A 27970-nucleotide genomic window follows, 5' to 3' on the forward strand; every position below is an offset into this window, starting at 1 on the left:
AATGCTTTGTTCAAGTATTTTCAAGAATTTATGAGACATATAAACATTAAAAGGTCCTTTACTTCAAAACATACCCAGCCGTACAACAAACAACACTCGCCTGAAACAACAAACGTTTTTAATCTGATTAAGCTTCAAACCTGGACCTGCGTTAATCTTCTTTACAGAATTGCTCTTTCAAAACTACCCATAGGTCATGTTCAGTGTGATAAGCAAATTCTCAAATATACTGCTGAAATGGGAAGCATTTTTTGTGTGGACTGTCTGTCAGTGAGTCTGAATATATAACATACCGTTTACTTATTTAAATTTTTCTCGAACACTGTCATAGATAAGTGTAGCTTGTAGGAATTCTACAACATTGAAGGATCTTGCTTTATTTTATTTTTAAAAACAAGCATAGTTGCACAGTAGTTGCAATATATTTATGTTAACTTCACTTGGGGCAAATAACATTTTGTTATTTTCTGTGCATTTGTAATATATATATATATGTATATATAACAAACAGTACCTTATTCCTTATATTTTAGAATAATCTCTAGCTATAAAAAATTATAAAGAATGATATTTGTTCTCATATTTACAATTATTAACATTGTATACAAGAAAGTTCAGTTTCAGAACAAGGATGTTGATTAAAAATAAAATAAATCTACTGCTATAGAAATGTAAATGAAAAACAATTAAATTGTTATGGGGAGTCAGCAATTTCATTCTGAGACAATTAAAACACGTAATGATCTTTCTTAAGACTACAACAAAAGAGACATTTAAACCTTAGGATGAAAATAGGGGTCTTGGTGGTGGGTTGTGGTTCTTGGTATGTTATGGCTTTCTGGCTGTAGTGACAACTGTCTAACGTATCCCAGTGTCCAGATCACAGTATTAAAAGGGTTTTCTTCAAGTACAGTCAGTAAGAGCACTAGATGAAGCCACTTTTACCCCTCAACATGCTTGAAATTACTGAAAAAGCACTAAAAAGATGTAAAACGCTCAGACTTGCAGATCTTTTATTTACTGAAATCATCTTGTAGGTTTAAATGTTTTGAGAAAACGTTTTGAACCAATGCAGTACAGGTGCCTCGTTTTCCTTTATCCAATTGATGTTGGCTTTTGTCCTCTCCAAAGCCTGCTCCAGAGCGCGTGTGCCTGAGCCAAAGCCCACGTTTTCATTGTCTTTCTTGAACTGCTCCAGCTGTTGAACAACAAGGGGAGGCCATTGAATTCAAGTCATGTGTAACCATCTCAGCCCACCACACAGTTTTCACTTTGCTTATGTTTTACGTTTTCCACATTGCACTTCCTAATCTGTGCCCTTCCAATCCGATCCCCGTGCAAAGCAGTTTAATTGAATAATTTAGACTTTTTAATGCCCCAGTGTGGCCAGTAACGGAGTGGACACTCCCAGAACAGTGCAGGTCAGAGGATGTGTAGAGCCGAGGCTGAGTGGGGTAAATGGGAATTTGTTATAAATCCTCACTGCCTCCTCTTGCCTGCACTGCTCACTGCTTGTTTATTTGTGTCTGTGTCTCTGTGATTTTATTTATTTCAAACTATTGGCCTTCTTTATGTTGTAATTGATTTTAATAACAATAATAAACCAATGTTAAATGTTATCCATGTGGCTGCTCTCTCCCACAAGGCCGCTCCCCTCACTCTCCCCGTAGCCCTCACACCACGATTCTGGGTGCTGCTCATGTAATACATTTCAAGATATATTAGGAGCCAATGACCCATTTTCCATGAATGACCTTGAGCACAGGTGAGTCAAGGCAACTGTCACTCTTCCTTTTGAATCTAGTGTAGCTGCTTTCAGGACAGTACACACAGCCTTTCCGTCAGTGCAGACTGATCACACAGCCAGCCTCTGATCATAGGCATAACCAGGCAGTTGTTAGAGATCACCACACAGGCAATCTTTCAGCAGTGGGAAAATACATTATCGAAAATCAGGGTTATGTGGCTTTGTTTTTGTGGCTGATTGGTGGTTTTGTGGCTTTTTAATGATCTATATCGATAAATAAAGTTATACATAAAGTCGGAAGCACTGCCCAATAGGGAGGGGTTTCTGCGCACTTCCGTAGGAACCCGATCGAAACGTCACTCTATCAAAGCTGCCATTGGCCCCTGAGCACATCACTCAGAACAGGTCCCTTCCCACTTCCTGTTCTATAAAACGTGACGTCAGCGCAGGTTTGTCCTCTTTTGCCATTTCACTGGACTCGAGAACATAAGCTCTCTGTGTCTGTGTGTATAAACATTCAAACTGCGTATTTCGGCTGGCTGGCTCACGTCATAGTGTTGTTCACACATCGTCTTTGTTTAGTGTGTGTTTAGTTATTATTGATAGCTAATCCCGATTCTGTGCCGTCCGCGCACCGGAGGTGCGGCTACTCTTTCGGTTTCAGTTGCGTTCACAAGAAGAGCCTTTAAAAAATTATAGTTGTGTTTATATAGTGCTCTACATATTCCGACTGCTTGCTGTGTTGGTTTTTTGTCCACAGGACCTTTTCTTCCACAGCAGGAACGCTAGCAGCGGCAGTAAAATCCGAGGCCCGGCTGCCAGGACGGAGCATCGGTGTGTCGTAAGAGATCTCGCCCGCGTGAGGTGCTCCTCTGCTGGCTTGCACCCACACATGTGGCCGCGCTGTCTCCTTTAGGCGTTCCCACCGTTTCCCCTTCTCCCGGTGGTCCTGGAGAAGGTCAGGAGATAACGAGCAACAGTTCTGCCGATAGCCCCTCGGTGGCCTCGCAGATTCTGGTTCCCAGACCTGATTGCCCTCCTCCACGGAGAGCCTTGGCAGCTCCCAGTGAGAGTGGACTTGTTGTCCCAGGTGCAGGGCACGCTTTGGCACCCCAATCCGGGTCTCCTCCAGCTCTGGGCCTGGCCCCTGAGCCGGAGCGACTGATTGCCTGGGGTCTAGCCAGCTGTGTGTTATTCAGTGGGTCTGTGGCCCCGCTCCTGCAGGATCAGGGGTTCATTGCCACGTTAATGCACGGAAGGCGCACAAGTTGCTTGATTGCCCGCGCCATATTTTGTGCAAGTAGATATACGGCCTCGTTCCTAGATGCACTAGTAGAGCAGCCGGCCTTGCTATTGTAAGTGGAGGGCGTAAGAGTTGACCTCTATAGCCCCGCTTTGTATATGCTGATTGCAGACAGTCCCCGGTAGAGCGTGACTATGGTACTCGCTCCTGGACAGCCCAGCCTGGCCCCAAGGGGCCTCTGTGGCTCCTGTCTGGAGTTGTGTTGCCGAGGCCCCTAGTGGTACACCTCGGGGCAGGCTCCCTTATCAGCTCGCTGTCTCCTCCCTTGCAATTGCTTGGTTATACAGTAACCGCTCCCCCTTGGGCAGTGCTTCCGATGATAGGTTGCATATGCAACCCTAGTTATCTGAAAAAGGAAGCACTGCCCAAGGGTTGCAAGGTCGCACGGGAGTCCTAGCTCCCAGCAAAAGAGGACGAACCTGCACTGACATCACGTTTTATAGAACAGGAAGTGGGAAGGGACCTGTTCTGAGTGACGAGCGCAGGGGCCAATGGCAGCTTTGATAGAGTGACGTTTCGATCGGGTTCCTATGGAAGTGCGCAGAAACCCCTCCCCCTTGGGCAGTGCTTCCTTTTTCAGATAACTGGGGTTGCATACGCAACCTATCGATATAGATATATTTCATTTGTGTACTGTGCTTTAGGTTTTGGAATGAAATGTCTTTTATAAGTACAAATTATAGTAGTAGTGGTGGTAGTTGAGCAAGTATGGCTGTAACTAATGTAGAAACCAGAGTATATTTCAAAAGAGGCTGTTGGGTGTATATTACAATGATACGTATTACCAAGGCCCTAAGATAGCATAATATGTGTATTAGAATGGTATACCATTGTACAATAGGCATCTGTGGTATTGCACTGTACACATAATATTACACCACTGTATCATTATATGGTTCATCAGACATATTTGGTGAGAAAAAATAAATTGCAACCTAGACTTCAATATTTTGCAAGTGCTAAACTAAAACCTGAATAAAATAAGGAAATGAGGTGTATGTAACAATGTTAGTTATATATATCTCAGTTACTCTTTGAAACATACCTGTTTATCCGAATGAGGAAATAAAAGCTAATTTAAGTTGCCAAAAGTATTTTTTAATTTGTTTATTGTACCATTGGGTGTTCTATTCACCTTTTATAAAATAGAGGGAGGAGACTAAATTAACTAAACTTAAATGTTGAAGCAACCATTTCTAATGTAAAACCAAACTAGAACAAATACTAATACTAAATACTAATACTTTGATATATTACAAAATATTACAAATTAAATACTGAATACAAAATGAGTTCTGAATGTAGGTGATGTGTACTAAACAAATAAATGGTCTTTAAAAGGGTTGTCAGAGAGTGAATGCTTTAAGTGAAACTTCCCAAAGCAGAAAATAAACAAGCTTACAGGTTGGGGGATATGGGGAAAGCTTCTGAACGGCTTACCTGTTGGAGCTCAAACTCAGTTGAAAACCTCCTAGTCACTCCATTTATAAGGTTTGAGAATGAGAAAGAGCCACCTCCATACCTAAAGGTAAGGGACAGTGCACATATCACTTTAAAGGTCATTAACTTGTGCTGTTTAAGCACACGGCCACACTATGAAAAGTGTACACATCATCACTTTTGCAAGATTTAAAAAGGCACTGCAACAGGCCCTGCAGAAACCCACTGAATGTCAACTCTCTTTCCCTCCTTAACTTTTTTTAACTAATTTGTTCAACTTAATTTACAAATGCTTTACATTTCTGCAAGCAAACAAACCTGGTAAACGTATTCAGCAGTACTGCTTTTGTATATTATGGTTATAATTCACTTAAAAGTGATGCTTCAATTGTTTATTTAATGAAAAAGTTGAAGGTTGAAACAGCTGATCAGCACTACTGATTTGATTGGGAGAGATATGGAACTTTATTAATTGACAGGAGATCAACTGTAACTGCAAACATAATATAAGACAGGTGTAGACAAAAAAGTTACAGCTTGTATTTGTCATTATTATCACCATGAAACGAACCCAATTTAGCAGTGATGTAAATGTTGAAATGTTTACGTCTTTCTCTTTAAAGGTATGAAACCTATAGTCAAGAGAGGCATAAAGACATGTGTAGAGCAGTGTTCTCTAAAACCTCACAGACCACACTCCATCAGGTTTTATAAGTCTCTTAAAAATCTTCACCTGGAAAAGGTTTAAATTGCTTCATTTTAGTGAAGGAGTAGTTACATTAATTTACTAACTCAGGTGGAAAACCAGAAGCACTCTGGCCCTAGAGGACAGGATTTTAAATACATTGATCATAAACAGTCTACTCACTGGCCAAAGATCACCTTCCAGTTCGCTCGTATAAAGTCCCAGGCCAAAGACTGACCCACCACATTGTTGGCAATGCTGATGATAGTTGAAGTGGCATCCTGCTTCCGGATTAAGTTTGGTTTCAGGGTGTATTGCAGATATCTATATTAACCAAAAGGATATAAATAATCTTAGATCCATCTTTCAGGCATGTACACATCCTATACCTATACTGGTTCATACGTAAGAGATAGTTTTTTACTGTATTCACTAGTGTATTGTTTCGTTTTGCAATGTAGCTACAGTGAGGGAAAAAAGTATTTGATCCCCTGCTGATTTTGTATGTTTGCCCACTGACAAAGAAATGATCAGTCTATAATTTTAATGGTAGGTGTATTTTAACAGTGAGAGACAGAATAACAACAAAAAAATCAAGAAAAACGCATTTCAAAAAAGTTATAAATTGATTTGCATGTTAATGAGGGAAATAAGTATTTGACCCCTTCGACTTAGTACTTGGTGGCAAAACCCTTGTTGGCAATCACAGAGGTCAGACGTTTCTTGTAGTTGGCCACCAGGTTTGCACACATCTCAGGAGGGATTTTGTCCCACTCCTCTTTGCAGATCCTCTCCAAGTCAATAAGGTTTCGAGGCTGACATTTGGCAACTCGAACCTTCAGCTCCCTCCACAGATTTTCTGTGGGATTAAGGTCTGGAGACTGGCTAGGCCACTCCAGGACCTTAATGTGCTTCTTCTTGAGCCACTCCTTTGTTGCCTTGGCTGTGTGTTTTGGGTCATTGTCATGCTGGAATACCCATCCACGACCCATTTTCAATGCCCTGGCTGAGGGAAGGAGGTTCTCACCCAAGATTTGACGGTACATGGCCCCGTCCATCGTCCCTTTGATGCGGTGCAGTTGTCCTGTCCCCTTAGCAGAAAAACACCCCCAAAGCATAATGTTTCCACCTCCATGTTTGATGGTGGGGATGGTGTTCTTGGGGTCATTCCTCCTCCTCCAAACACGACGAGTTGAGTTGATGCCAAAGAGCTTGATTTTAGTCTCATCTGACCATAACACTTTCATCCAGTTCTCCTCTGAATCATTCAGATGTTCATTGGCAAACTTCAGACGGGCCTGTACATGTGCTTTCTTGAGCAGGGGGACCTTGCGGGAGCTGCAGGATTTCAGTCCTTCACGGTGTACTGTTTTACCAATTGTTTTCTTGGTGACTATGGTCCCAGCTGCCTTGAGATCATTAACAAGATCCTCCTGTGTAGTTCTGAGCTGATTCCCCACCGTTCTCATGATCATTGAAACTCCACGAGGTGAGATCTTGCATGGAGCCCCAGACCGAGGGAGACTGACAGTTATTTTGTGTTTCTTCCATTTGCGAATAATCGCACCAACTGTTGTCACCTTCTCACCAAGCTGCTTGGCGATGGTCTTGTAGCCCATTCCAGCCTTGTGTAGGTCTACAATCTTGTCTCTGACATCCTTGGACAGCTCTTTGGTCTTGGCCATGGTGGAGCGTTTGGAATCTGATTGATTGATTGCTTCTGTGGACAGGTGTCTTTTATACAGGTAACGAGCTGAGATTAGGAGCTCTCCCTTTAAGAGAGTGCTCCTAATCTCAGCTCATTACCTGTATAAAAGACACCTGGGAGCCAGAAATCTTGTTGATTGATAGGGGATCAAATACTTATTTCCCTCATTAACATGCAAATCAATTTATAATTTTTTTGAAATGCGTTTTTCTGGATTTTTTTGTTGTTATTCTGTCTCTCACTGTTAAAATACACCATTAAAATACCATTAAAATTATAGACTGATCATTTATTTTTCAGTGGGCAAACGTACAAAATCAGCAGGGGATCAAATACTTTTTTCCCCTCACTGTACATAGTTGCCTAAAATTCACAAGACCTTAAATCAAGAACATTTTGATTGATTAAGCCAAAATGATCCAAGTATACGTTTACATTTTTTTATTCTTTAAGAATGCAATAGTGAAAACAATCACATTCTTCGCCAAAGCACTACAGTGGGAGATTGTTAAAGCTGTTAGAGCCAGAGCAACCCCTTCCCCCTCCACACTCTTACATTCTGAATGGATCTGTACAACAGGCATGGGAAAAATGAAAAACTAGTTCCTGTTTACTCTGAAAATGATATGTGGAGTATATAAGAAATTGTGAAGAAAAAAAGGAAGCAAATTCGGCATTGGAATCAAAGTCATTGAAAGGTGCTTTTTGGTCAGCATTGATAGTACGGTGCCTGAGTGCTCAAGAAGATTTTGAAGGCCACCAAGTACAGTCTCACCTGTTCAACAGCCAGGGCTCCTTGGTACAAGCAAGGGCGGCTCTGAGCTTATCTGCCTCAGCCGCAATGGTGGCATTGTGGAACATCTCCCAGCCAAAATCCCACTCTCTTGCACCTCCTGTGGCTATGGCACTGCAGTACACTGAGCTCTTCAAGTTGGTTTTAATCCTAAAAAAAAAAAACAGGTGTGGCATTCAGGTGGATTTAAAAAAAGCTTGTCATGTAGAATGTAAGCTCACGATCTCCTAGACATAGGGCATGGAGCAGCAAGACCGTCCTTGAAACTGGACTGAACACGAGACGGCACAGCAGAGAGTACTCACGGGTTTGCTGTAGGAGTCTCCATCCACTGTGCAAACCATTTGCTGGCCAGCGTGTTGCATTCTGGCAGTCCATTCCTGCAGGCAACACTAACAGCAATCACCTGGCTATACCTGAGGGTAAGGGAAACATCAGTGAGGACTTAGGACAGCCCATGACCCAGACAGGTATCAGACATTGAATTTGCCTTGCCCCAAATGCAGGTGTTTTGGTGGGAAATAACATTTAATTCTAAACAGTTCCCGAAAATATTAGATTATGTAATGTAATGTTACATAAAAAAGTTTACACAACCCACTTTTACCTAATTTCAATCATCTGTAATGTTAACAGGGTTTGCTAAGCTGAATCAGTGTTCCACAAGCTTGGACAAGCGATCGTTGACTTTTCAAAAGAAGACTATCAGCACCAAATGCATATAAAACAAATTCATATTAAATGGACAAAGCTAGCACACTTCTTTTGATTTGACACTAGTCGCCTACACCCGTTCCTCTACCTGTCTCTGGAAAAAATATACTCAAAACAGGTGTCAGAGTTGAAAGAATGCCATCGACATCCAACTATATTCTACACATATTAAGGATATTGTCTTAATAGCATTACTTCTGTAATGATTTGAATTAAAACAGAAGTGATGAATGACCACAGTCATCATTGAAAATAATATGTTCAGTTCCCCTTGGAACCTATTTCCATCAGCCTGTATGCAGAGTCACTGCTTAACACTGAGATCATGAATCTGGAACTAGCTTTTGCAGATGTTATCACAATGGCTGGCCATTAACCCTCAGAATCACTTACTGATCAGTGTGTCCGTTAGGAACATTTTCCCAGTTGCCAGTGATGTTTGCAAAGTAATTAAACAGAGGTTCAACTTGTTTTCTGAGGTAAGCCTAAAACAGAAATAATAACAATAAAAAGTATCACAATTTTGTAGAACAAACTGTTGAAATAACACTAGCACTTGGTCATTACATACAGTATATACTACTGCACACTACTGGAGTAGTGGTTAGGGCTCAATCCCACTGCTGTTGTACCTTTGAGCAAAGTACTCTACTTAGATTGCTCCAATAAATGCCCAGCTGTAAAATGCAAAATAATGTAATATTGTAACAATTGTAAGTCACACTTGGATAAGGGTGTCTGCTAAGAAACAAATAATAATAATAAAAGGAATGTTTTTGTTTTTTTTCAAGGTGGTAAGGCCACCAAATATAAAAACATTCCCAAATGATAACTCATTACTATGCAATCTTCTAGGTAACATTAGTGTTGGCTTATTGTAGCGTGATTAACATATTGAATCTGGCCAGTAGAGACAAGCTGAATAGTCATCAACCTTCAGATGAGAGCCTCAACAGTACCTTGTGAAGTCTACTAACCTGCATTGGACCATTCACCTCAGTGCGATCAAACATAAGGAAGAGATAATGTAGGTTGTCTATGGCTGACTGCCATGGCATGTACTCTGTCTCCTTGGAGAGATACAGGGTTGTGTTGAGAGCTAGTACTGTTGTTAGGTGTTTTGCCCTGTATTGGAAAATAAGGAATGAATGTCAGCCAAAGGTTTAACAATTAAAACAGGGATAAGCTGATATACTCATGTCTGATTCTATTGCCAAAATAGTCACCTTGCAAGATTAAATGCATCATCCACTAACTGGGCTCTGTTAATGACTGGAATGACCTGCAAATAAAAGAGAACAGATTTAAAAATTCTTATATATGTTTCTATATATTAAAAACATATATATATATATATATATATATGTATCATCTGTTGTGCCAGCCTTCGCTCCCTACATGCATCAATGAGCCTTGGTCGCCCATGACCCTGTTGCCAGTTCACTGCTTTTTCTAACTTGGACCACTTTTGATAGGTACTGACCACTGGAGACCAGGAACACCCCACAAGAGCTGCATGCCCCTAGATAGTCTCCAGATCTCTGATGCTTCTGAGTTCAAGTGAACAAAAAGTATTTTGCTGTCACTTTATGTGAGTTACAGTGTTAATTTCCAGTATTACTTCTGGTTAATAATGTACTGAAATATTTAGCCTCTCTTTATAACTGAGGACCTTGCTGAAAAATTATTAAAATTGGTCTCACCTTTGCTCATTTAAAGACATCTTGCTTTTACACTCAGAGACTGTAAAGTGCATTACCAAGTCCAATATGACTTTATACATTTTTAAAACTTTTTGTATGCTCTATTTTGTCTAAAATTAGTTTTTGCATGCCTTTTTTTAGTCATAATTATTTTAAAATCTGTGTAACAGGGGGACTGTGAAACAGGCTTGCCTCCAGTCATTGGAGCTGCAATGAGAAGAAAAGCAGCCTTTCCAGATTTGAGATGAGACTCATTTAAACTCTGATAATTACACATTAATTTATTTTTCCCTTGAAGTAGCTCCTCTGATGTGTTGTTCAATTATAGTTTTTCTGAGAAGATAGTGATAGCAACAATATAATAGCATTGATCCCACTGTTTAATTTTAAATGGTCATCATGGAAAATCATCCATGTTTGTTTGTTTGTTTGTTTGGTTGTTTAATGTATTTAATGTCTAGCTTTCACTGTTGGAATTGCAAGTGCTCTTTGCTCAAGTTATTTATATTCCCAACATGAACAAATATGTTCTAATGTAATACTTGGCTTTAGTTACATTCCTAATTACATTTGTGGCCAAGTTCTTCAGTATATTTTATTGGAGTCTTCAATCCAATTCATAACCGTTTACTCCTGTGCTGAACCCAGAGAGGTTTGACAAACTGTACATGTGTCCTCCATGCTGGCACCTCCCTAAATTAAAGCTACACTACTTGAAAACACTATGATTTTATTTTAACTGATTACTTTAAATAATGCATGAGCTTCCCAAATGCAAATGTCACTTCCTGCAAGTGGACAATGTTTATGGATTGTAGTGGGATTGGGAGAAATAAAAGTTGGATGAGATGGGGGGGACAAATCAATAATAATAATACAAAAAAAACGTTTTCATCCCCTTTGCTATGACACTCCTAAATCAGCTCAGGTGCAACCAACTGCATTCAGAATTCATACAATCAGTTGAAAGAGTCCATCTGTGTACAATAAAAGTGGTTAATGTGATTCAATACAGCTGCCTCTGTAAGGTAGGGTTGGGTACATTCAAAGCAAAGATTATACCAAGAGGACCAAGAAGCTTTCAAAACAACTCCAGGATAAAGTTGTGGAAAGGCAGAGATCAGGGGAAGGGTAGAAAAATATTTCAAAGGCAGGGTATATCCCTTGGATAACAGTCAAGTCAATCATTAAGAAGTGGAAGGCTTTGTTTTGTGTTTTGTACCAAGCTGTAGTTACTTCAATTTAAACTGTAACATATGCACTCTTGCCCTTTCTTAAAAATGTTTGTCAATATTTTTGGGTGAGGGTGTATGCTTGGAAATAAATCATAATGTTTGAAATCTTGAGAAATATAATTATGGCTTGACCAGGGTTTGCCAACTTTCTAGACAACTGCTAATTAATTCTGCACTCATTGAACTGCATTATGTTTGCAGCTGGCTGGTTTTTTCATGTCATTATTTTATGCTGTTCACAATGATGGTTTATTTTTTGAATGTAAGATTTGCTCAACATTGCCTGCCACATTACATTCTCCTGCCTTTTAAGGACCCTGGTCACATTATGTTACTTTGTAAGAGTGGATTCATGCTGCATGCCCCTAGATAGTCTCCAGATATCTTGTGAGAAAGGCACACTATATATTATTGTTTCTCTCATCCCCAAACAACAGGTCTCTGGGCCAACTCCTGATCACCCCTGATCTCCGAATAAAAAAAAAGGAGGGAGATAGAATAATATGAGTAAAGAGTAATATTAATAATTAAATAGTGGTTCATGATTGTGTGTGTGTATATATATATATATATATATATATATATATATATATATATATATATATATATAGTACTGTGCAAAAGGTGTGAAAAAATGCTATAAAGTAAGAATGATTTCAAAAATGTTAATAGATTATATTTATCAATTAAAGGTAGGGTATGCAATCTTTTCCAGAAACATTTTTTGTTATACTGGTTGAAAGTCTCTTCACATCCTGATAGCAAATCAATAATTTAATTGGTCTAAATGTAAATATATATATATATATATACCTTCTGTGGAAGGGACAGGACTAAAAAAGGATCGACCAATCATTACATTCGGACCGAATGTAATGATAGGATGTCCTTCCTGTGTGTCAATCTATATTTGTATACCGCCCCGCAACTTGTTCGTGCAGATAATCACACGTCATCAGCGCGGGAACCTTGACGTTGTGCAGAGCGAGCGCGAGAATGGAAGGCGAGCCACAGCTACTATTTTTTAAAACATAATAACCGTATTTAAGTTGTTTACATTTGTTATTATTGTAATGTCTAACCCGTGAATGAGACATGAGGTAATCTGAAAGCGTTGCGATCGATTCCAACAACACGTCTCTCCTCCTGGCACTGAGACTCTGCTCTGTGTGTTCATGTGTGATAGAGGTGGCGTGGCATTGGAGACACCTCTGAAGCGAGGGCGGGCTGCAAAGTGAGTGAACAGAAGAAAAATCTAAATCAAATCAATAGTTGCTGTGACCACCCTTTGCCTTCAAAACAGCATCAATTGTTCTAGGTACACTTGCACAAAGTCAAGGATTTTGTAAACATATAGTCAGGTGTGTGATTAAACAACTATACCAAACAGGTGCTAGTGATCATCAATTCAATATGTAGGTTGAAACACAATCATTAACTGAAACAGAAACAGCAGTGTAGGAGGAATAAAACTGGGTGAGGAACAGCCAAACTCAGTCATATACCATGGTAAGACTGAGCATAGAATCAAGACAAAAGGTAATTATATTGCATCAGCAAGGTCTCTCCCAAGGCAGACAGGGGTTTCCAGATGTGCTGTCCAAGCTCTTTTGAAGAAGCACAAAGAAACAGGCAACGTTGAAGACTGTAGACGCAGCAGTCGGGCAAGGAAACTTACAGCAGCAGATGAAAGACAAATCATGCTTACTTCCCTTCGCAATTGGAAGATGTCCAGCTGTGCCATCAGCTCAGAATTGGCAGAAAACAGTGGGACCCTGGTACACCCATCTACTGTCCGGAGAAGTCTGGTCAGAAGTGGCCTTCATGGAAGACTTGCGGCAAAAAAGCCATACCTCTGACGTGGAAACAAGGCCAAGCGACTCAACTATGCATGAAAACACAGGAACTGGGGTGCAGAAAAATGGCAGAAGATGCTCTGGACTGATAAGTCAAAATTTGAAATAGTTGGCTTGTTCACCGAAGGGCTGGAGAGTGGTACACGAATGAGTGTATGCAGGCAACAGTGAAGCATGGTGTGGAGGTTGCTTGCAAGTTTGGGGCTGCATTTCAGTACAGGCAGATACTTATTCCTCATGCAATACCATCAGGAAGGCATCTGATTGGCCCCGAATTTATTCTGCAGCATGACAATGACCCCAAACATACAGCGACAGTCATTAACAAGTATCTTCAGCGTAAAGAAGAACAAGGAGTCCTGGAAGTGATGGTATGGCCCCCACAGAGCCCTGATCTCAACATAATCGAGTCTGTCTGGGATGACATGAAGAGAGAGAGAACAACTGAGGCAGCCTAAATCCATAATGAACTGTGGTTAGTTCTCCAAGATATTTGGGCCAACCTACCTGCTGAGTTCCTTCAAAAACTGTGTCCAAGTGTACCTAAAAGAATTGATGCTGTTTTGAAGGCAAAGGGTTTTCACACCAAATATTGATTTGATGTAGATTTTTCTTCTGTTCACTCACTTTGCATTTTGTTAATTGATAAATATAATCCATTAACATGTCTATTTTTGAAAGCATTCTTACTTTACAGCATTTTTTCACACCAAACTTTTGCACAAAACAGCCCTGACCCATCGAAGCATGGACTCCACTAGACCTCTGAAGGTGTGCTGTGGTATCTGGCACCAAGATGTTAGCAGCAGATCTTTTAAGTGGGGCCTCCATGGATTGGACTTGTTTGTCCAGCACATCCCACAGATGCTCGATTGGATTGAGATCTGGGGAATTTGGACCATGCTTCACTGTTGCCTGCAGACACTCATTCATGTTTTCAACTTTTTGTGCATAATTGAGTCGCTTGGCCTTGTTGCCACGTCGGAGGTATGGCTTTTTGGCCACAAGTTTTCCATGAAGGCCACTTCTGACCAGACTTCTCCGGACAGTAGATGGGTGTAACAGGGTCTCATTGTTTTCTGCTAATTCTGAGCCTTGGAGAGACCTTGCTGATGCAGTATAACTACCTTGTGTCTTGTTGCTGTACTCAGTCTTGCCATGGTGTATGACTTTTGGCAGTAAACTGTCTTCAGCAGCCTCACCTTGTTAGCTGTTCCTCACCCAGTTTTATTCCTCCTACACAACTGTTTCTGTTTCAGTTAATGATTGTGTTTCAACCTACATATTGAATTGATGATCATTAGCACCTGTTTGGTATAATTGTTTAATCACACACCTGACTATATGCCTACAAAATCCCTGACTTTGTGCACGTGTACCTAGAAGAATTGATGCTGTTTTGAAGGCAAAGGGTGGTCACACCAAATATGGATTTGATTTAGCATTTTCTTTTGTTCACTCACTTTGCATTTAGTTAATTGATAAATATAATCTATTAACATGTCTATTTTTGAAAGCATTCTTACTTTACAGCAAACCTGCCTAAACCTTTTGCACAGTACTGTATATATATACATATATGTATTTGTTGCATAGAAGTATTAGTACCCATTATTATTTTTTAAAACGATTCACAATACTGGGAGAATTCAACCAAACATCGAACACAAAAAGATAGCAATTTATATATCTCACAATTGTACATTGTAGCATTAACATAATAATAACTCCTTATTATAGGTTAGGATCTCTGGTGTCAAAACAAATAAATGTGGACATGTTTACTTACTAGTCAAATCACTCTGTGGTTGAGAAGTACAATTAAATATTTCATCATATTGAATCAAATCAAATCAAATCTTAAAACCTGAACTTTGTAACCTAATGTGGTCCACAAGTAAATCATTTACCTTCTCATTGACCAATCACTACCAATCATATGTTTTTACATAAAGCAAATATATAATTTCATATCACTTAAACCAAGGTCATGGGGGGGATCCAGGCCCAATATTTGTTAACTGATCAATTACTACACCCATATTCCTATAATATATAAAATACTGTTTTCTGTCAGGTCATAACATCCTATTTTATCCTATTTCTCAGGAAACCTCTAACAATTTAATACGACTTGGAAGGATTAAGTGGCAGTCTATTCCGTAATAAGAAATCATCATTAATTAATTTGAAAGTAGTACTGCCAGAAATGTGTTGGGATATCCACAGATGGTCTTCCCACAAATAAACTAGTTGCCCAGCTCTAAGCAGTAGAGGAGATACTTACAAGGTGATCTGTTTGTAGTTGATTGAGGAGCTTGTCCCAATTATTGCTATCATAGTTCACCCTGTAGTATCCAGTGACGTTGACGTTGGCCAGGACCCACTCATTTCCAGTCGTCTGCATATTGCTTTTTGTATCTGTGTTTTGAACAAAGAAAGTAAGCAATTAACCGGATCATAGATGTACTGAACTTGATTATCATGAAGCACAGTTTATATAATTTTGCCAATGCTAGTACAATGTGCAAAACCTATACTATAGGCTAGAATGTATGTATCCTAAACACTAGCTGTTAATGGATTATAGAAACCGCCACACCTGGAAGGTATCCTGGCTCCTGGAGCTTATCACCTAAATAAAGGGCCTGGTAGGAGGTCCATTATCATTTCCACAGTTCATGTTTAGGTGCACCATGGCCTGTCCATTTGATTCAAGGCATTTCCACTGTTGCTCTCCTCTGAACTGCCTCTAGAGCAGCGATATCTTTCTTGAAGTGTGGAGCCTAGAACTGTCCACAGTATCCAGATGAGCTCTAACTAGTGCATTGTACAGTCTTAACATTACTGCCCTTGTTCTCAATTCTACACTTTTGACAATATACCCTAACATTGTGTTTGCCTTACAGGTGTCAGCCCACAACTGAATATTATCTAAGTCACTTTCAGTTTGCTTAACTATCCCAGAGTCCAGATCATTAATATAGATTAGAAAAAGCAAAGGCCCTAGTACTGATCCCTGTGGATCTCCACTAACAACCTCACTCCAGTTAGAAACAACTCCTCTAATCGACACCCTCTGCCTCGTCTAAACCCATGTTGACTATCTCCAAGAATATGGTTTTCATTAAGATGCTCCTCTATTTTCTGTCTAATCATTTTTTCCAACATTTTACAGGTGATGCAAGTGAGACTGAGTGCCACACTGGATCAATTGCTTGGAGCAATAAGACATTTAAAAGTGTTTGAAAAGATCACAAAAATCCTGCTGGAGAGAGGACTGCATCGGACTGCTATACAGTGCCGCAAAATACATTCACTTTTTTCTTGGTATAAATACATGCAAACAAGGAAGACTGTAAGACTATCTGTTAGATTTTGCAAAAACATTTCAGTGCAAAGTACATTGCATTTTAATGATTAAGGTATTAATAGTTTTCAGCCTCCAGAACACTTCATCCCAGAATGCCAACTGTCCCAGAATGCGTTTTTGACCTTTTGTATCTCACATTCCCTTCCTGGGGCAGCTGTACCTAACAAAAAAGCAATGGAAACACGTACAGCTTTGATTAGGTGTACGGGTATGGCATAGACATGCCATGGTGCACCGAAGCATGAACAGTGGAAACGGGGTATTATACCAGTAATGCCAGATGCAGTTGCTTCAGGAGGTGTGTCTAAATGGCTCCATGCTCTATTCTGGAGCCCTCAAAGTATACAGGACTCTCCATAAAGCCCTCTGGGGAAAGTGATGGCAGAACATTGTGGAAAGTTATCAAGGTCTCCTGTGTTGAGGTTGTTTTCAAACTATTTTTGTTTTTATTTATTTTCATTTTGTTTTTGTTTTGTACATACCATAACATTTGGCCATCACATCCTACACTGTCTGCTGCTCTTGGATAATACATTTATACTATATATATATATATATATATATATATATATATATATATATATATATATATATATACACACACATACACACAGTTGTTTATATATATCGTCTTGATATTTGACTCATATTTGACTCATTGACTCATAACCGTAGTATGATCTCCATTTGGCACCATGCTACTTGGTTATGAATTTGACTACTCACCAATGTGAAAGGTATAGGTCTCCTATATTTTAATTGCCCTTGACAATATATAGCAAGAGAACACAAGACTTGTCTTCTCACCTGAGACTTTGAGCAGCCATTCTGGATTTTGTTGTACAGTAGACTTCATCCAGTCGATCGGTACAAACCAAGTGTAACTGGGACCACAAAAGAGTTACAGTTAGAATTACCCACTGTGTGTAACAAACAAATCAATGAATGTCAACACTTTGCAGATTTCGCTGACTATTTGGCCTCATTCCAAGTAGCTTGAATCCTGGCTGACACAGATCACTGTCCTGCATGTTGTTTCCAACTCAGTGTTACACAGAGTTCTGAATCACATGACCAATATTTCAAAGTTCACTCAAGAGACCACACATTCTGAAATTGAACAATGAAAACAAATTTGTATAATCTTCATGGTTAAAGCTGCCTTCAAGGGAATTAATCCTTGAGGCACTCTAGAATGTTTTCAAGCCTTTAATTTGTTATAAAGCTCAGCTCAGACTTGCCTACATGCAGTAGAGCGGGCAACCACAATGATTGCATTGTTTTTTGTTCCTAATTTAGCACTGACTTTAGACTCCAAGTTGAAACATGCATGCAGAATGCCATTAGGAATAAGATCATTTTGAACAGACCTAATGTATATCTAAAATACCCCTGCCTTATGTAAACTGTAAAAGACAGTACTCCATACTGCAGTCCAAGCTTTAATAGTGGATGACTTACTTGTATATTGACGGCCTGGTGACATTTGAATCAGGGTCCAGCAGAAAGTGTTTTTGTGTGATATGTCCATCCACCGTGTTGATAGTAACAACTGGAAAGCCCATTTGCAGTACCCAGCGATTCATGATTTCTTTCACAGTGTTTGGCAGGATAACCGTATTATGTTTGTCCACCGCCTTGCAAATGACAAAACAATATTTAAAAATCTCCAGCTGCTAACTGCATTGGCATTTTGTCAATTCACTGTACATCTGAGAATGTTTTAATAAGATACACAATATGCTACTGACTATGAGTAGATGATGAACAAACAACACAATGATTAGAAAGGTCAGTATCTTCAGAGGGAATAAGGAAAGTGAAATCGTAACCTGTGCCTTCCCAAACACAATCCTTTACGTGTGTTTTCAACAGTGTTCCTGGGGTTCCCTTGTCCTGCTGTTTGTTTTGTTTGTTTGTTTCTCCATTACATAACTGAACTTTTAATTAAACTAATAATTCGCCTAATCAGCACTTTTTCATTATTTGAAACAGATGGAGATTTAAAATTCATGATAAAATAATATAAGGCACTTATACTACAACAATATACTTGTGAAAGACTTGTTAAGTGTGGGACCATGTGGGACCACTCCCGTTCACCACTCAGAACCTGAGAAATGAGGAATGAGAAATTTCCAGTTTCTGTCACAAAAAAGGTTTGTTTTGATACCAAGATATTTTGCAGGCCTTTGTATCTTTTGATTTGACACTGGAAGAGCTTTCATTCTATATTTGCAGTGAGATAAGTTTTACTCAGTCCACATAAACTACTGTCCACTGAGCAATGCCAAAACAGTGATACAGATTTCTTTATTTGGTTAAAATGCAACTTACAGCCTGAAGTTGATCCCAGAGGTCTGTATACACCGTGTTACTGTATGCATACTTATGCAAGTAGGTCTGTAAAGAGAAAATGTTTCATTACAGTATTTTATACAAGTATTGATGTCCCTTATTTATATAAAACTCACCCATGTTCCAAATTCTGTTAGCTACATTGGTCCCCTTGAAAAAAGTTACTATTACAACACAACTTCCTCTTACCCTACCTTTAAAACAGACAAGTTGCATATCAAATTAAAGGAGAGGCTTGGCCCTATCTAATGGTTACATGTCTATCCCTAGCTTTCCATTGTTCTGTATGCAGTATGCAGACACAAACATATATTTTTTAATACTTTATGACTACATTGAGTAAAGCAATATGTGAAAGAGAAGTCTAATAACTTGGGCTGCAAACTTGAACCACAGAAAGGGCTGATCATTTTGTATGTCTCTGACACAAACATATTTTTAGGACAAGGACACAATTTATATTGTGAGAATTAATATACAAGCTTAAACCTTTACCATGGCCTTTAGAAAATAAATATGGTGTTTCAGATTAGGAGTGGGGAACTGTTGTTAATTAAATCAATGGAAACAAACAAGGTTTCTATGTACTCCACTATCCATGAAGCCTTTTGAAATGATAGAATCCAAAGATGACAAGAAGTGCAATACAGCTCATGTATCATTAAAAACATTAGGCCAACACAATACAATAAATTGACAAAGGGAGTGGATGCGTCAGACCAGATTATGTGTATTTTTCTAATAATTGTGACTTTCTGTGTGTGTAAATGTAAACAAATATTTGTGTTTTGTTGTTCGATTTATTCATTTATTTTCCAGATCTTACTTTGATTTTGGTATTTTGTTGTAAATGCTTAGATTCAAAAAGGCAGGAGACTCACACTAATTCCTTCGATAAACACTTTTTCAGTCAGGAATGAAGACAGCATCCTCAGCACTGAAGCCCCCTGAATGGAAACAAATACAACAGAAACATTGTGGATGTACCTAACTGACCTCTCTGGAAATTCTATCTACATTGAATATTTTTTACTGTATGAGGACATTTAATTAACAGATTATAAATCACATATGAGAAACCAGCCAATCACAGAGCTTAAATATCCTCTCTCGATGAAATGCCCTTTCATATAAAAAAATCTAAATTACCTGGCATATGTGCTGCAATGTTGGTTTCATGTCAGTTTCTGTAGTAAGAGATACCTTTTTCCAATTTAAGCCTGGTGTAGGGTAGGCTTAGAAAATGACTTAAATTTAAGACCAAACAGATTTTTTTTTTTTTTTAATTTCAGTCTAAGACCTAAAAAATGGTCTTAAAAGCATTTAAGACCTTTTCTGCAACCGGACCCATATTCCTATACATCTTATCTTGTGTATACTGTATATATCATCTCATTCATAGAATGAATGAATGAATGAAGGATGTACATTTATTTTTAATAGTTTTGTTATTTTTAACCATCATTAAAACACAACACAGATCATCTGCTGTAGGTCAGTTAGCACAGATCCTGAAGGATTATTAGGAACACCATACTAATACTGTTTTTGACCCCCTTTCGCCTTCAGAACTGCCATAATTCTACGTGGCATTGATTCAACAAGGTGCTGAAAGCATTCTTTAGAAATGTTGGCCCATATTGATAGGATAGCATCTTGCAGTTGATGGAGATTTGTGGGATGCACATCCAGGGCACGAAGCTCCCGTTCCACCACATCCCAAAGATGCTCTATTGGGTTGAGATCTGGTGACTGTGGGGGCCAGTTTAGTACAGTGAACTCATTGTCATGTTCAAGAAACCAATTTGAAATGATTCGACCTTTGTGACATGGTGCATTATCCTGCTGGAAGTAGCCATCAGAGGATGGGTACATGGTGGTCATAAAGGGATGGACATGGTCAGAAACAATGCTCAGGTAGGCCGTGGCATTTAAACGATGCCCAATTGGCACTAAGGGGCCTAAAGTGTGCCAAGAAAACATCCCCCACACCATTACACCACCACCACCAGCCTGCACAGTGGTAACAAGGCATGATGGATCCATGTTCTCATTCTGTTTACGCCAAATTCTGACTCTACCATCTGAATGTCTCAACAGAAATCGAGACTCATCAGACCAGGCAACATTTTTCCAGTCTTCAATTGTCCAATTTTGGTGAGCTTGTGCAAATTGTAGCCTCTTTTTCCTATTTGTAGTGGAGATGAGTGGTACCCGGTGGGGTCTTCTGCTGTTGTAGCCCATCCGCCTCAAGGTTGTACGTGTTGTGGCTTCACAAATGCTTTGCTGCATACCTCGGTTGTAACGAGTGGTTATTTCAGTCAAAGTTGCTCTTCTATCAGCTTGAATCAGTCGGCCCATTCTCCTCTGACCTCTAGCATCAACAAGGCATTTTCGCCCACAGGACTGCCGCATACTGGATGTTTTTCCCTTTTCACACCATTCTTTGTAAACCCTAGAAATGGTTGTGCGTGAAAATCCCAGTAACTGAGCAGATTGTGAAATACTCAGACCGGCCCGTCTGGCACCCACAACCATGCCACGCTCAAAATTGCTTAAATCACCTTTCTTTCCCATTCAGACATTCAGTTTGGAGTTCAGGAGATTGTCTTGACCAGGACCACACCCCTAAATGCATTGAAGCAACTGCCATGTGATTGGTTGGTTAGATAATTAGATAATAATGAGAAATTGAACAGGTGTTCCTAATAATCCTTTAGGTGAGTGTATTTAGCTAATATTAATGTGTTTTTTTTTTCACCATGAAGATATCATGTGTCTAATCCTTAGGTAAGTGATTTATTATAAGTTTGTGTGAAGGTTGAGTGAAGTAGTGTCTCTTATTGTGTAAGAAATGTAATTTTGCAGTTTGTGCAGACAGAACTTGAATGAGGTGACATCTCTTATACAATAAGTGACAGCTTTCATAAAACTATTACCTTATAAATTTTAAAAAAGTGTCAAAAGGCTGTTTGTAACATCTAGGCTTGATGTAATAAAGAGCATTTACTAGTTCCTTTGGGTAATGGAGAGGCCTACCTTGCTGTAAGAGATGGAATCAAAGAGCTCGCTGATCTCTGCAGGTGTATTGATCTCGTCTTCTCTGGAGGAGAGGGGGTGAGAGGTAACCAGAGCATCCACAGCAAACACCCTGTGCACATCATTCAAGACCAGGAGGTCTTTCTGTGGAAAGACAGGCAGGAGAGAGGGAAGATCAAATACTGATTGGCTTACAAGTATACCCCGTCTCACTGCACACACACTCAACAGCCTGTTCCAATCTCTTTCACTATATACTTTCAAATGCACAAATGTACAGCAAGGCATTTTGCAGTACTTGTAAGAAAACAACCATTTATTCTGAGGCTCTGTTTTGGCCAGAATAAGTAAGCAGGCCAGTGTAAAAAGACAACAAATATTGTAAAAACATTAATAATCATAATCATAATCATCATAATGTATTTATTTATTAACATACGTCTTATCCTGGGAGACTTACACTTTAGAGAAGTATTTTAAAGTAGTATAAGAGTGCAGTAAAACAACCAATACTAAAATGTAATTTGAAGTGCAGTAGTACTATCAGTACAAAATACAACAAGCACACATCCTAGTACTAGTACAATGAGGTACCAAGTGTAGTCACTTAACTACAGTTAAGTCCTAGGTATGTGTTAAAGGGTCAGTATTCTTTTACTGCTACTTTTATTATGCCAAACATGAATAAATAAATTAGCACATAATTTATAATGATATGGTTCATGGGACAATAAATAGTTTCTGTGTCATCTTTAAAAAACTAAAAATCCATGGAAGCATGGCATAGCAGTACTACAGTATTTAAAGTGTTATTTTCTATCAGAAGTAAGTGATCAGGCAGATATTTAATTATGAAAAGAAGTGTCCCTGTACTCAAAGCTTATTAATAAATACTTTTGCACTTCAGGAAATTAGGAAAAAAGGGACAGCCAAAAAAGTGTTGATCATATGAACATCTCGGAGAAGCACGTACAATATTCCATGTAGGTTGTACACTATCAGCCCCAAGGTATTCCACATAGGAAGCAAAGCCCTCATTCAGCCAAAGATCGTTCCACCATTTAAGGGTCACAAGGTTCCCGAACCACTGCAACAAAACAAAGAGAACATTAACAAGAAATTATCCCAATGCCTTATATTGCCACATGGAAATTTCATTGCGAGAAACACAATCTCCGGTCGGTACTGCAGACAGCAGGAGGCCATGGTAGACAATTCTTACCAATATATTTACCTTAACTACTAATATAAAAACAAGTATTTTGCTCCTGAGTGGCTCACCTAGTAAAAGCCTCTGTTCAAAGTGCAGGCTAGACAGTGCTGGTTCATATCTCGACTAGTTCATAACTACGAGCTTGGGTTTTTCATTACTTGTTTTTTTGCATGTGTATAAAATGTAAAGAGAAAGCGATAATAAATAAATGGTTCCATAAGAAGCACATATGATTTAATGAAAGAAAAATTGTAGTGCATTATATTATTTTTTTAAGTAAATATAATCAGTTTTTCCTGTTATCAATCTGTCCTGTGAAAACTTTAGCATATGAAGAAACACATCTTTAAGCACCCATGGAATTGACAGATATACTTTATCCTTTTGTGTTAAACTTGGAAATACGTATTCTGCTTTAATCAACATATCATTCAAAGACATTTAACCCTGTTTTCTCTTGAACACCATAGACATTGGTTCTTGTCTGATTTATAGCTCAGGAGTTTCGGCCATACTCTAATCGTGGGAGTAAAGTGAGAGGATTGTAAAGTGATTTAGATTTGTCTGATACTGAAATTGTAGCAATAAAAATTACATTGGATCTCCACACTTACCATATGGGCCAATTCATGAGAAATTACAGTTGCAACCCTCTCTTTGTTTCCATTGGAGGAAAATTTTTCATCATAAAGAAGAGCTGTTTCTCTGTACGTTATTAGCCCCCAGTTCTCCATAGCACCAGCATTGAAGTCAGGGAGAGCTATCTGGTCTGGGACAGTATAAACATATGGTAATATTATTAAACTGAAGCAAAACATGCAGTATTGAAATGATCTAGTTAAACATGACAACATATTCCAGAGTGATATTTACTAAAATAAACTAAAAAACTAAAATAAATGCATATTACACACACAAACACATTTTTGTTTCCATGGCTTTGCATTTCTGTAGGTAGATTTTTGTTGGATTTAATTAAAGCAATGTTATAAACTAGAAATAGCAACTATTGTTTTTAATTGATAGTTGTATTTATTTTTTAACATTAAGAGGTAAAATAAAAATGCCTATTGGCAACAATACATAACAAGACCCAATTGTCATAATTGTCATAATGTCCTTTTCTTAATTATCTTAATCATGAATTAGACATATCTTGTTTTCACTATGCAAACTTCATATTTTACATGCCAGAAGTACTTTCTTTAAATACATTTTAAAAAAATACTAAAAGAAAATAACATAAAAGAAGAAGTTGGGAATGTTATTTGTGTGTTTGTTTTAGTTTTATTTTATTTCTAAGGTAGGTCTCTGCAGCAGCTGCTTTTCAGTGTTACAGAAAATCATATACATGTTGTTTCTCTGCTAAGAGTTATTAAACATAATAATATTTGGAGAAGGCCTCTTCAAATGTAAACAGACTTACCCGATTTTGGCAGAGGATATGATGTATTGTAGTAGTCTTCAAAGAACTTAAGGATTGGTCCTGTAATATTCAGGGCATATTCTCCCTGATTTGCAGCAATGGCTTTTCTACGAGCCCAGATTCTTATCTAAGAAGGAACGTCAAAATATTCAACACAATATTCAAAAGGGGTAAGATTTGATGTTGGTCACAAAGCTATTTTCAAAGTGTGATTCATGTTATTAGAATATTTCATGTATATTATTAAAGGGGTTTAAAACAGACACACAATACATTTTATATTAAACTTTTATTATTTTATATCAGAAATATAAAATACATGAATGGAAATGTCACAATTTGTATTGAAGAGTTCAGGCTTAGTAAGTGCTGGCTGAGCGATGTGAAACACACCAGTATTACAATCAGAGGTAAGGTAAAAGAGAAAAGTAGCACAGGAAATGTTTAAAAAGGTATATAATTACCAAAACATTGTCTTGCATCTTCTCAATATATGTGAAGTCACTGACTATAAATGCCAGAATATAGGTTGACATTTTTGGTGTCGATACAAACTTGGTTATGGTTATATTCTGTCCGTTTAGAGTCGTATTAATACTTTCTAAAAGTGAACAGATAGAGGAGGATAAGAAATGTCAAAAACATGCTTTGGTTGTAAATAAATGCAGTAAAGTGACAGCAGATACAGTGGAGCCTTGGGTAAACTGTCCTTTGTTGTTTTCATATTGTTGTTTGCAGATATCCCTTTTTCACAACTAATGTGAAATATTTTCAGAGCATTCATATTATTGTTTTTACCAATACCATTTCATATTAAGAGTTTTTTTTAATAGTTCTACAACATTAACTGATAGTCCAAATCTGTTATATATGCAAAACTATTCCACAGGTCAACCACATAACACTGCCTGCTCTGTGATATCTGCTGAGAGCTGTGCTGTATACTCACCATAAACAGGGCTATTGGACAGAGCCACGTATTCTCGAGAGTGAATGAGAGTGATGTTGAAAATCGCTTTCATGGCTGGTTCATCAAAGCATGGGAATGCTTTCCTAGCATCTGTGGCCTGCATTTGAGTAGTGGCAACAACTCTGGGAAAATAATAATAATACAAAAACACATGTAATTATTCCTAAGCAAAGTCTTCACCGTCTGACCTATTGGTCTTCCGCAACATTTATCTGAAAATGTATATCCTCTGGTAATTAATAAACATATCTTATTATTTACCTCTCATGCACACGTACAAGAAACTACAATAACATATTTGCAGTTACAAACAGAAAGGTTGATTCCTACTGTATGTACAAACTGAAATCTGATTTTCTCTGTTCATTTTCTGTTATTTCGCATGCAGGAAATAATTAACTGGACTTCAGTGGCTATGTGCTGTGTGTTGTTATACAAACAAGCTTTTTTCAACAATCAACAATGGACTTAAAATGTCTTAGCAAGTTAACATGTTTTAAACAGCTGCGAAATAGTATCAAAGTAGACATTTTGAACTGCGTTGAACTGAATTGCATATAAAAGGGTTTTCACAGATGTTTCACACTGCCAGAGGTAGAAACCCAGGCGTGGAGCGAGAGGAATCCCGAGGGACTGTTTATATAGCTGGCAAAGAGTGTAAATGGAAACAGGGTCAAAGAAACAGGCAAAAGGTCTGGGATTGGGCGAACAGTACAAGAAAGGCAACCCAGGAGGGTGAAGGTCAAAAGTAGAAAAGTGAAGGTCAAACTCTAAGTAGACTAACACACTAGAAGGCTCAGAGTTGCAATGGGGATGTATACAAAACTTCGCACTGATGGTATGTAACAAAGGGATATATATTACAGGAATGGATGAAAATGGGAATGAGGGTCAGGTGCAGTGAGGGTTGTAACAGATTGGAAAGATAATTCAATAATCAAGTGGATGGGAAGCTAAGAGAGAAAATAAATCAAGAACTGGGACATGAGTGACATCTGGTGGTGACTGTGAAGAATGCTCAGTCCCTGGATGTGACAAGATTGTTATTTATATTGATTACCTGTAAAATATTAATCAACTATAGTTACAATGAGGTCACCTGAAGTATGCAACATAGCAATATCATACTTCCAACCTTTGTTCTACAATGTGAGGGGACAAATATCAAATTTAGCTTTTATCACAGCCCTAAATGTAAATGTGCAAGGTAGTTGGCACAACTGGTCCTATGTCTTCTATAGAATATACCACAACTATAGAAGACATGGGCAGATCACACTGTGCTTGGATCACATATGCATAGATATTTCTACTAAATTTCCCCTTGGAATTTACTGTAGATGAACAATTTAGTTGTGGATTGTCTGTAAGACTGGCTCACCCCACATATGTTTAACACACACCCCCACACTGAGCATTTGTTGGTTTGGTTTTGACTAATAAGTAAAATAAAAGCATCTCTGTGAGAGTCATTCTTACAAGAGAGAGATTACAGTGACTGTCACTCTTTGTGCCTCTCTCCTATGTTATTATTCATTGGGTAGCAAATGTATTACTCTGTAAAAATAAAAGATAAATAGTGCAACATTTGAATACTTTTAGCTTTTTGTGTCATCAGTTTAAATTGTAATTCTATGTCAAAGTCCAACAAAATACATTAAAGTCAAAATCTGTCCCATTATCTGTTTATGATAAATCAGTAAAGATGACTTACTTCTCTATAGTATCTTCTACATATACACTCCGGTAGAAGCCTGATAAGTCATCAGCCAGCTCGCCTTTGAAAGTGGTATGCAGCTCATAGGTCTTCCCAGGTTCCAGGTTGCTATTGAGCCGAACCACAAGGAACTGGGTGCTCTCCTCCAGCCAGGTATCTTTAATGGATGGTGGTGTTGAGCCATTGTGTCCAATCAGTTCTGCTAAGTTCTGTCCAAATGTGGTCAGATTGAGTTTGTTGCAGTGAATGAGAATCAGGTTTGTTGCCGTGATACACCTGAAGATGACAGAGGATTCTCCAGTGAAGAAATACATACCACTGGGATCAGGCGTCAGTCGAGGCCACAGGGCCACATTGTAGAACTCAGGAGCAAGGGTGTCTGGAAGCCTGATTTTGTTCCATGGGTTCTGAGGGGCAGAGGTGGTTAGCGGCTTTGTGGTGGTGGTGGTGGTGGTGGTGGTGGTGGTGGTGGTGGTGGTGGTGATACCATTGGTGGGCTTTGCGCTTTCCTCAGTCTTGGCCTTCTCTTGAGAGTAGACCACTGACAGGGCGATGATGGTGGCCACCGCTCCAGCGCCCACCACGATGCCAACGATGCCCAAGGTTTTACTGATGTAGAAGCCTTTCCCCATGTCTGATGGCTGCCACAGGACAATGCAGCAGAAGACCGATCAGGTGTAAGTGGGGCTT

The 27970-nt window shown here is 38.7% G+C and overlaps 1 protein-coding gene across 1 annotated transcript; it reads right to left on the reverse strand.

The window, feature by feature from the left end:
• Window positions 1-42: 42 nt before the first annotated feature.
• Window positions 43-27945, reverse strand: anpepb.1 (alanyl (membrane) aminopeptidase b, tandem duplicate 1). The gene is made up of 20 exons (XM_066701939.1): window positions 27278-27945; window positions 25543-25685; window positions 25058-25194; window positions 24594-24720; window positions 23782-23936; window positions 22928-23041; window positions 21955-22098; window positions 19797-19862; window positions 18895-18960; window positions 18019-18194; window positions 17365-17441; window positions 15472-15605; window positions 9617-9672; window positions 9368-9515; window positions 8784-8875; window positions 7982-8092; window positions 7659-7826; window positions 5359-5499; window positions 4491-4572; window positions 43-1198 (listed from the first exon to the last, which is right to left on the reverse strand). Exons 1-20 carry the CDS (start codon window positions 27910-27912, stop codon window positions 1040-1042), a joined length of 2931 nt encoding a protein of 976 aa, XP_066558036.1. The 5' UTR covers window positions 27913-27945; the 3' UTR covers window positions 43-1039.
• Window positions 27946-27970: the final 25 nt, after the last annotated feature.

Source organism: Amia ocellicauda, chromosome 4 (genome assembly GCF_036373705.1).
Source record: "Amia ocellicauda isolate fAmiCal2 chromosome 4, fAmiCal2.hap1, whole genome shotgun sequence".
Classification (NCBI taxonomy): Eukaryota; Metazoa; Chordata; class Actinopteri; order Amiiformes; family Amiidae; genus Amia; species Amia ocellicauda.